The sequence below is a fragment of the Heterodontus francisci genome, chromosome 2, assembly GCF_036365525.1.
Source record: "Heterodontus francisci isolate sHetFra1 chromosome 2, sHetFra1.hap1, whole genome shotgun sequence".
NCBI lineage: Eukaryota > Metazoa > Chordata > Chondrichthyes > Heterodontiformes > Heterodontidae > Heterodontus > Heterodontus francisci.
In genome coordinates, this window is record NC_090372.1 from 151113002 (window position 1) to 151124447 (window position 11446).

At 43.5% G+C, this 11446-nt stretch overlaps 1 protein-coding gene across 2 annotated transcripts in view; it reads left to right on the forward strand.

Moving 5' to 3' along the window:
- kat2b (K(lysine) acetyltransferase 2B) overlaps positions 1-10629 on the forward strand; it is an 85283-nt gene extending 74654 nt beyond the window's left edge. For both annotated transcript variants that reach the window (XM_068011930.1, XM_068011935.1), the window contains 3 exons: positions 4452-4515; positions 4617-4701; positions 10423-10629. In XM_068011930.1, the coding sequence (XP_067868031.1) occupies positions 4452-4515; positions 4617-4701; positions 10423-10616 (343 nt within the window). In that variant the 3' untranslated portion in view covers positions 10617-10629. The remainder of the gene's footprint in view (positions 1-4451; positions 4516-4616; positions 4702-10422) is intronic.
- The last annotated feature ends 817 nt before the right edge of the window (positions 10630-11446 follow it).

An 11446-nucleotide genomic window follows, 5' to 3' on the forward strand; every position in this document is an offset into this window, starting at 1 on the left:
CAGCAAAATATTTGTTCATTTCATCCGCCATTTCCTTATTATCTACTATTAACTCCCCATTCTCACACTCTAGAGGTCCAACGCTCACTTTACTTACTCTTTTCCTTTTTAAATACCTGTAGAAACCCTTGCTATCTGTTTTTACATTTCTAGCTAGCTTCCTCTCATACTCTAATTTCTTTCTCCTGATTAACCTTTTACTCATTCTCTGCCGTTCTTGATATTCTGACCAATCATCTGACCTGCCACTCATCTTTTCACAATTATATGCTTTTTCCTTAAGTTTGATGCTTTCCTTAACTTCTTTAGTTAACCACAGATGGTGGGCCCTCCCCTTAGAATTTTTCTTTATAGCAGGAGTATACTTATTCTGAGTTTTCTGAAATATCCCCTTAAATGTCTGCCACTGCTTCTCTATTGATCCATCTCCTAGCCTTGTAACCCAGTTTACTTCAGCTAGCGCAGCTTTCATGCCCACATAGTTGCCTTTAGTTAAGTTTAAAATACTAGTCTTAGATCCACTCCTCTACCTTTCAAATTGGATGTAAAATTCAATCATATTGTGGTTGCTGCTACTTAGAGGTGCCTTTACTCTGAGGTCTTTAATTAATCCTGTAACGTTACACAATACCAAGTCTAATATAACCTGCTCTCTGGTTGGTTCCAGAACGTGCTGCTCTAAGAAACTATCTCAAAATCATTCCATGAACTCTTCATCCAGGCTACTATTGCCAATCTGATTTTTCCAGTTTATACGTAGATTAAAATCACCAATGATTATTGCCGTCCCTTTATCACAAGCACCTAATATTTCTTAAATAAAAACAAAAAGTGCTGGAATTACTCAGCAGGTCTGGCAGTATTTGTGGAGAGAGAAGCAAAGTTAATGTTTCAGGTCTGTGACCTTTCATCAGAACCTGATATTTCTTCTTGGATACTTTGTTCTACATTTTGGTAACTGTTAGGGGGCCTGTAGTCCACTTTCACTAGTGATTTCTTTCCCCTACTATTCCTCATCTCCACCCAAATCTCTAACTATTGCACCAATGCCATCCTTGATTAACAGTACTACCCCTCCACCTTTACCTAGCTTCTTCTTCTTGAATGTTATATACCCCTCAATATTGAGGACCCAATCCTTGTCATCCTGCAGCCATGTTAATGGCTATCAGATCATATTTATTTACTTCAATGTGCACTATCAGTTCATCTACTTTGTTGTGAATGCTATGTGCATTCAGATACAAAGCCTTTAGTTTTGTCTTTTTGTTATTTTTGTAACATCTAGTCCTGACTGTTGGTGTGTTCTTCGGTTTTTCTCTCTGTCTCTTCCTGCCATTCTCTGACCTTCATTTCCCATATTACTATTCTACTCTCCTGCCTTCACTTTACCCCTTGATTTGCTACATCTACCCAAGCATGATCCCTCTCCCCCCTTCTTTAGCTTAAAGCCCTCTCAACTTCCCTAGTTATACAGTTTGCTAGAAGATTGGTCCCAGCACGGTTCAGGCGCAGACTTTCCCAACGGTACAGCCCCCACTTTCCCCAGTATTGGTGCCAGTGCCCCATGAACCAAAACCCACTTCTCCCACACCAGTCTTTGAGCCACATATTCATTTCACTAATCTTATGTGCCCTCTGCCAATTGGCACGTGGCTCAGATAATAATCCAGAGATTATTAACATTGAGGTTCTGCTCTTCAATTTGTTTCCTAACTCCTCATGCTGTCTAAGCAAAACCTGTTTCCTAGTCCTGACCTATGTAGTTGATATCTACATGGACCACGACAACTGGATCCTCCCCCTCCCACTCCAAGTTCCTGTCTAGCCTTGAGAAGATGTCCAGAACCCTGCCACCGGGCAGGCAACACAGCCTTCTGGACTCATGCTCTCGGCTGCACAGAACAATGTCTGTTCCCCTCACAATACTATCCCCTACTACCACTGCATTCCTTTTTGCTTCCCCCACGTGAATGACTTCTGTACCATGGCCTATCTGCTCATCCACCTTGCAGACCTTGCTTTCATCCACACATGTTGAGAGCACCTCAGACCTGTTTGACATTGCAAAGTCTGAGGCTCCTCCACTAGTGTCTGCTGAGTTCCTTTACCTGCCTCACTCAGGGTCACATCCGCCTGTCCCTCACTGCAGATCAAAACAGATGACCCTGTTCTAAGAAGTGTGACCGTCCTCTGGAACAAAGTGTCCAGATATTTCTCCCCCTCCCTTATGTTGCACAGTGTTTGCCGTTCGGCTTCTAGATCAATAATCCTGACCCGGAATTCCTCTAGCTGCTCTCACTTTCTGCAGATCTGTTTGTCCTGGATCGCCTTGGTATCCAGGAGCTCCCACATACCACACAGACAAGAGCGTTTTAAGAAGGCAGCTCACCACCTCGAGGGCCATTCGGGATGGGAAATCAGTGCCTTCCTTGTCAATGATGCTTACATCACCTTCACAACATCACCCATCTCTGCTTAACCTCACCCCCACGCTCCACCCCACTATTGCTGAAACTCTTGTGCATGCTTTTGTCACCTGTAGACTCGACTTCTCCAACAATCTCCCATCCTGTCTCCCAAATTCAGTTGTACTTGTTCAAAATTCGATTGCCTGTATCGACAAAGACCCACACTATGCCCTCTATCCACAAGGTCCCACACTATGCCCACTGTCCACAAAGTCCCACACTATGCCCTCTATCCACAAAGACCCACACCATGCCCTCTTTCCACAAAGTCCTACACTATGCCCGCTTGCCCAACACTCCTTACTGACCTATGTTGATTCCCAGTCCAACTCCTTATGTTTTAAATCTTCATTCTTGTCTTCAGCTCCTCTGACGCCTTGTCCCATGCTATGTCTGCATTTTCTCTGGCTTTATGTTCTGACTTATGCCCTCCAAGTTTGGGTTTTTGTTCATTCCCCTCCCTTTATCCCACCATTAGTGGCAGAACCTTTAGTCACTACTCTCCAGAACTCCCTCCACAAATGTCTCCTCCACCCATTTCTCTTTCCATCTTTTAAAAACCATCTCAACATGCATCCTTTTGACCAAACCTTGATTGACCCTACTGGAAGCCAGTAGTTTGCTGTGTTTTGGCAGCACCCAATGTTGTTGATATAAAGGAATATTGCTGATCAATGGCAGTTTCACCCAGTGCTGTGGATGAGGGAACTGGAGAGGTGCAAAATTGCCTGAGTATTGATCCCAGCGGCGTCTGAGATGGCTTGGCCATGTGAGCCGCATGGAAGGTGGCAGGATCCCCAAGCACACATTGTACAGCGAGCTTGTCACTGGTATCAGACCCACCGGCCGTCCTTGTCTCCGCTTTAAAGACGTCTGCAAACGCGACATGAAGTCCTGTGACATTGATCACAAGTCATGGGAGTCAGTTGCCAGCGATCACCAGAGCTGGTGGGCAACCATAAAGGCGGGGCTAAAGCGTGGCGAGTCGAAGAGACTTAGCAGTTGGCAGGAAAAAAGTCAGAAGCGCAAGGAGAGAACCAACTGCGTAACAGCCCTGTCAACCAATTTTTTCTGCAGCACCTGTGGAAGAGTCTGTCACTCTAGAATTGGCCTTTATAGCCACTCCAGGCGCTGCTTCACAAACCACTGACCACCTCTAGGCGCTTACCCATTGTCTCTCGAGACAAGGAGGCCAAAGAAGAAGAAGAAGATTGATCCCAATCCACACCATCAAAGTGCCAATTGGAGCATATGCTGTAATGTGGGTTGACAGTAGGAGATCTGCAGTGGCACTTTTCAATCACTGGCACAGCTGGGACATGTTTCTGAGCCAGTGTTAGCTGATGGTAAACTGCGTACTCCAAATTATTGAGATTGGGCACATTGCTCAGTACTGCTTCAACTCAGTATTTGGTTCAGAGATGCACTATATAGCACACATGCTAACAATAAAAACATATTAACTGGATGCTGTATTAAAAATAATGGATGTCATTTCTATAATGGTCGCTTTTCACTGCAAAATAAGCCAGTTTTTTCCAAAGTGAAATGCAGAGACTGTACATGCCATCATTGCCTTTGTATCTGCATTTACAGAGCAGGAATTTTGGTGTTTCAGTAATATGTTCCAAATATTAGACCTACTGCTGTTGTAAAGCTTGACGTTTTCACTGCCAATAGGCCAAACTTTATACATGGGTTTGTTAATAGCTTTTAAAAAAAGATACATATTTTCAACAAAATCACTGTGGATTTCAGATAAGATGGTGGCCTTTTTTTTAAGGAGGATAAGTTTGAAAATAGTCTAGGGCAGCAATTCAGTAAAAGTGATTAAATTACTAACAGAAAATGTGTTGTTTTGAAATTATTTTGTTTACTTACATCCATTTTTCTTTTACGTTTTGCTCCAGAAAATCTGAGCAGTTGTATTAAGAGATTCCACTGCAGGTTCTTTTTTTAAACTTGACTGCTTTGTTTCAGAAAAGACTCCAGAGACCCTGACCAGCTTTACAACACCTTGAAGAACATTCTGCAGCAAGTAAAGGTAAAAACCAAATCTGATCTTAATGTTGACAGCTGTTTACTTATTTTGTATCTATTCTTGTCACTTGAAACTAAAAGCCTGAATTATTCATTCTGCTGTAGAGTCACCAAAGTGCTTGGCCATTCATGGAACCAGTTAAGAAAACTGAGGCCCCTGGTTATTATGAAGTCATTCGCTTTCCAATGGGTGTGTAAGAATTCTTTTATAAAGCTTCAATTATAAGTACACGGGCTCCTAATTAATCCTTTTTTAATCCTAAAAGTGACCTTCATGTTATATTGCTGAAATGTCACCAATTTGCCCTGAAACTGCTTCTAGAAGGAATTTTTTTTAACGAACATACAAAAAGGACAGAGCCTGTCTATCCAGACACATTGCAGCCCACATGTACCATATACTCATCACCCTCTCCTCCATATACTGCCAATTTCTTGGAGAGGCAAAAAAAAACATAGACCAATTTACAGAAATAAACGCTGGGATATCCTAGCCCCATGAAAGGAGGAATTCTGGATCGTCTTCAGTCAAGCCACCAGCTGATACTGGTTGGAGAGTGCATGGCACATGCTCTGGCCAGTTTAATCAAAAATATCTGCCCAGTGGTAAGCTACAGTAAACATTGCCATGGCCATAGCAATGGTATTGGGGTGGTCGCTCATTTCATTGGGTGCTAGGGCTGAAAACCCAGAATAATTTCACAGTAAAATTATTATAGATACTAAAATTACTAACTCCAGCGTCTTTTATTTGTACAGAAATAGGTTATTGAATTAGTGCAAACTGCAAATCTAAGGCTAAAAACAGCAAGGCAACACAAAATCTGTTATTAAGGATGTGGTAACAGGGCACTTGGAAAATTGTAATATGATTAGGCAGAGTCAGCATGGCTTTATGAAAGAGAAATCGTGTTTGACAAATCTATTAGTTTTTTTTGATGGTGTAACTAGCAAGGTAGATGAGGGGGAACCAGTGGATATAGTAAACTTGAATTTTCAAAAGGCATTCAATAAGGTGCCACAAAAGAGGTACAGGAGAGTGGGGTGAGTGAGTATGAGTAAGGGCCTGTAAAACTGGCCTCTGTACCACTCGCAGCTTTGCTGGTATAGGTAGTGCATTGGTACCAAAATGGCTTTCGTGCCGCACTTTGAACGCTTCCAGCACGACCCATGCCAAACATCATCTTGGTGAGGACCTAGTGCAGGTGTTCGGAGCATGCGCTGGATGTATGCAGAGAAGGCAGATCGTGACTTCAGTCAGTGCATTGCACTGTTTTGATGCCAGTGCTGCTATTTTTGACCTCGCCGCTCCAGCTAATGCCCACTCTTAAACATGCACAGCTGAGCATGCATCCAGCAGCAGGAAGGACTGGCACCCACCCCCATACACACACACACACACACACACAAACCAGCCCTTTTTAAAGAGATTATCAACTAATAGCAAGTTAATTGTTGATTAATTCTACTGTGTTTGCATTTGTAGAAGTGCTTGGTGGTTTGTAGAGTTGGTTAAAGTTCATGAAGATGACAGGGAGCAGTGCTGCATGTGGAGAAGGCCTGGGCTTTGACTTCAAGGGTTCTGGTCAGACCACTTGCTCCCAGTCATGATTGCTATAGTTACCGTCCCCATTGGCCTGCAGTGTGAGAGGGAGGTGGAGTAGAAGAGGACAAGCTGCTCACTGAGGGAGGAGGAGAGGGAGAAGGGCTGTCAGTGAGAGGCCTTATCCACCTAGGGTCTTCCGGAAGCACTTCTCTTACCTCAAACTCAGCCAGGAGCAGTGTGTGCATTGTCAGTGTTTTATGAAGGAGATGCTCACAGCAATCTGCCACCTCCTGCAACTTCAAACGGTGCTGCCAGTGGCTGTGAAGGTGACTGTGGCCCTGAATTTCTTGGCATCCAGGCTGGAGCAGGCGACATGTGTAACATCTCCCAGTTCGCTATCCACTGCTGCATAAGGAAGGTATCTGACACTCTTGGTGCCAGCAGGCAGAGTATGCAGGGGGGAGGCTTTGTCAGGATAGCAGGCTTCCCCACGGTGTGAGGTGCCATCGACAGCATGCATGTGGCTTTGCAGCACCGCATCTAAGCGTTGAGATGTACCACACCTGCAAAGGTTACCACTCACTGTAGGTGCAGTTGGAGTGTGAGAATGCCCACTATCCTGGCAACAATGATGATGCTTTTATTCTGCGTCAGTCCACCATTCTCTCAGTATTTGAGCTACCACGTCAACCCAAAGTCTGCAAAGTGCCAGTAGCTGAGCTGGTGGGCTGTGTGTGAGACCGAGTGATAGTGTTTCTTCTTCATCAGTGTCCTGCTCCTCTTGCACTACATCTCTGGATTACTCCCAGTGCCACACCTAAGCAAGAGTAGAAATAGGAAAATAGGGAGATTCAAAGCATGATGCAGGAGGAAGGGCTTCAGATTCTTGGGGCCGTGGGACCAGCTCGGGCAGGAGCCACCTATTCAAAATGGACAGGTTGCATCTCAACAGGACTGGAACCACTGTGCTCGCGGGGAGGTTCACTAGTCTGGAGGGTTTAAAGGGAGTAATCCAGTGTTCTGATGAAAGGTCACAGACCTGAAACGTGAACCCTGCTTCTCTGTCCACAGATGCTGCCAGACCTGCTGAGTATTTCCAGCATTTTCTGTTTCTATTTCACATTTCCAGCGCCGCAGTATTTTGCTTTTATTTTAACGAAAAAATGGAGGTGGGGTGGCAGTACTGATTAGGGAAGACATTGTAGTGTTGGAAAGGGACAATGTCCTTCAGGGGGCAAAGACAGAATCCATTTGGTTAGAGTTGAGAAGCAAATAGGGTACGATCATGCGACTGGGATATTCCTTAGGCCTCCAAATAGAGAGAGAGATAGAGGAGCAAATCTGCAAGGAAATCACAAGAACTATAGACTGGTGATATTGGAAGACTTCAGTTACCCAAATATCGATTGGGATAATGTTAGAGTAAAGGGTAAGGAGGGGGAGGAATTTCTGAAATGTGTTCAGGAGAATTTCCTTGACCAGTATTGTTCCCAGTCCAACTAGGAAGGAGGCATTGCTGGAACTGGTACTGGGAAATGTGATGGGCCAAGTGTCTGTGGGGAACACTTGGGTAAGAGTGATCATTGTATCATAAGGTTTAGATTAGTAATGGAGAACAGCAAGGAACAATCTAAAGTAGAACTTCTAAATTGGAAGAAGACTAACGACAATGGAACGAGAGGGGATCGAGCCAGGGTAAAATGGAACCAAAGATTGCCAGGAAAAACTATAATGGAACAATGGGTGATGTTTAAAGATGTTTCAGGTGCAGGCTAGATACATTCCAACGAGGGCAAAAGGTAATGGAACCAAGGCTCCTTGGATGATAAGGGAGATAAAGAATATGATGAAACAAAAATAGAGGCTGTATGATGCATGTCAAGTGAATTCTTCAAGTGAGAACCAGGCCAAATACAGTAAGTTGAGAGGGGAAGTGAAGAGAAAAAGACTGGCAAAGAGAGATTATAGAAATAGAATGGCAGTTAACATAAAAGGGAACCCAAAAATCTACTACCAGCATATAAATAGTATGCAAGTAGTAAGAGGTGGAGTGGGGCCTATTTGGGACAAAGAGGATGATTTATGTTTTGAGGCATAGGGCAAGACTAGAATACTTAATGAGTACATTGTATCAGTGTTTACTAAGGAAGAGGATGCTGACAAAATATTGGTAGAAGCGGAGATGTTAGAGGTAATGCATTGGGTGAAAATTGAGGGTCAGGACCACTTAGGGCGGCACAATGGCGCAGTGGTTAGCACTGCAGCCTCACAGCTCCAGTGACCCGGGTTCAATTCTGGGTACTGCCTGTGTGGAGTTTGCAAGTTCTCCCTGTGTCTGCGTGGGTTTCCTCCGGGTGCTCCGGTTTCCTCCCACATGCCAAAGACTTGCAGGTTGATAGGTTAATTGGCCATTATAAATTGCCCCTAGTATAGGTAGGTGGTAGGGGAATATAGGAACAGGTGGGGATGTGGTAGGAATATGGAATTAGTGTAGGATTAGTGTGAATGGGTGGTTGATGCACAGACTCGGTGTGCTGAAGGGCCTGTTTCAGTGCTGTATCTCTAAACTAAACTAAACTAAAGGATGTGGTGGAAAGGAGTGGATGCTTGCGGTGGATAAGTCGCCTAGTCTGGATGGCTTGCATCCCAGGTTGCTAAAGGAAGTGGGAGTGGAGATAGTGGAAAGGCTTGCCATAAACTTCCAATCTTAATTAAGGAGAGAAAGCACAAATTTGTAAAAGGCATATTGTGTTGATGGATCAAATTGATTTTTTTGATGGAGTAACAGAGAAGGTTGATGAAGGGAAAGCAATAGATGTTGTCTATATGGATTCTAAGAAAGCGTTTGACAAAGTACCACATAAACGGCTGGTTAATAAAATTGAGGCTCATGGAGAGTCAGTATCAGCTTGGATAAAGATTTGGCTCAAGGACAGAAAACAGCGAGTCGTGGTTAAATGATTACTTTTCAAACTAGAGGATGGCAGATAGTGGTATTCCTCGAGGTTCAGTGCTCGGACCACTTTTTTTGATATATAAATGACTTGGATATTGGAATACAGGGTAAAATTTGGAAGTGTAGCAGACTCAATACACTTAATACCTTTTTATAGATAGTCTAACAGAATTGGCAGACAAATGGCAGTTGGAACATAATTCAGAGAATTGAGTTGATGCATTTTGGCGGAAAAGAAAGGGGAAGGCAATACAGACTTAATGGCACAGTTCTAAAGATTGTACAGGGACAGAGGCACCTCAGGGTTCATATGCATAGATCTTTGAAGTTGGCAGGACATATTGAGAGAGTAGAACAAGGAAATTATGCTGAACCTTTATAAAGCTCTGGTTAGGCCACAACTGGAGTATGGCATCCAGTTCTGGTCACCACACATTAGGAAGGATGAGAGGGTCCTTGAGAGGGTGCAGAGAAAATTTACCAGAATGGTTTCAAGGATGAGGGATTTTAGCTACAAGGTTAGGATGGAGAAGCTGGGATTGTTCTTCCTGGAGCACAGGATATTGAGGGGAGATTTAATAGAGGTATACAAGACTATGACAGGTTTAGGGAAGATAGACAAAGAAAAGCTGTTCCCATTAGCTGATGGTACAAGGATGAGGGGACACAGATTTAAGGCTTTGGGCATCAGATGCAGGGGGAATGTGAGGAATATTTTTTTACACAGTGTGTGGTAATGACCTAGAACTTGCTGCCCACGAGGGTGGTAGAAGAGGAGACAATGAATGATTTAAAAAGGAAATTGGATGGACACTTGAGGGAAATAAACTTGCCGGGATAGAGTGGGGAAACGGATTGATTGGATTCCTCTACAGAGAGCTGGCATGGAGGCGATGGGCCAAATGGCCGCCTTCTATGCTGTAAAGACTCTAAAACTCTATGATTTCATTGAAATGTATAAAATTCTTAGCATAAGCCAGGATGGATGCTGAGATGCCGTTTTACCTGGCTGGAGAGTCTAGAACCAGATATCATAGTCTCTGGATAAGGGGTCGGTCATTTAGGACTGAGATGAGGAGAAATGTTTTCACTGAGGGGATTGTGAATCTTTGGAATTCTCTATCCCAGAGGGCTGTGGATGCTCTGTCTTTGAGTTATGTTCAAGACTGAGATCGATTTTTGGCACTAAGGAAATCAAGGGGATAGAGTGGGGAAGTGGAGTTAAAAAAGTTCAGCCATAATCTCGTTGAATGGTGTTGCAGGCTCAAAGTTCCATATGGTCCACTCCTGCTCCTATTTATGTTCTTAAAATAGCCAGCACTTATTCTAAATCTGGACATTTCACATACATCTTTTAAGTAGTGAGAATGCCTTTCTTTAACATTTTCTTTGGTACAATATCTTCACAGATCTGAAAACAATGAGTGAACGTGTCAAGAACCGTTATTACGTGACCAAAAAGTTATTCATGGCAGACATGCAGCGTATCTTCACCAACTGTCGAGAATATAATCCTCCAGAAAGTGAATACTTCAAGTGTGCCAACATCTTGGAAAAAAACTTTTACAGTAAAATTAAAGAAGCTGGACTGATAGACAAGTAAATTCAAAATTTTATTTTTTGTGGTGCTCTGACCAGTCTATGCTATTTTAATGTACTATGTAGTGTATAGAAGGTCTATTACAATGCTTACCAGTAGCTCTAATAACTGGCTGTTATTGATTTTTGTGGGAAATTCTTGATGCAGCCGGTTGCAATTTGAGACAGGCTGGATCAGTTTTACACACTAAGATCTCTCCTGCAAAGATTCTTCCACATAATGAGAAAACATTGAGATCTGGGACACTACCTCCTGTAAATAGGCAGTATTTGGAGCACAGGTATGTGAACACATGCCCGCATAGCCCCAGCTCATTGATCACCTTGATTTGATTGCTGAAACTCCACATGTCCACCAATGCAGCTACTGTTCAGTAGGGTATGGTGTATTTGTCAGATACAGGAGAAATGCCGTGAACAACAGATGCCCCTCTACATTGCTTTCATTGATCTCACCAAAGCCTTTGACCTCGTCAGCAGACGTGGTCTCTTCAGACTACTAGAAAAGATCGGATGTCCACCAAAGCTACTAAGTATCATCACCTCATTCCATGACAATATGAAAGGCACAATTCAACATGGTGGCTCCTCATCAGAGCCCTTTCCTATCCTGAGTGGTGTGAAACAGGGCTGTGTTCTCGCACCCACACTTTTTGGGATTTTCTTCTCCCTGCTGCTTTCACATGCGTTCAAATCCTCTGAAGAAGGAATTTTCCTCCACACAAGATCAGGGGGCAGGTTGTTCAACCTTGCCCGTCTAAGAGCGAAGTCCAAAGTACGGAAAGTCCTCATCAGAGAACTCCTCTTTGCTGACGATGCTGCTTTAACATCTCA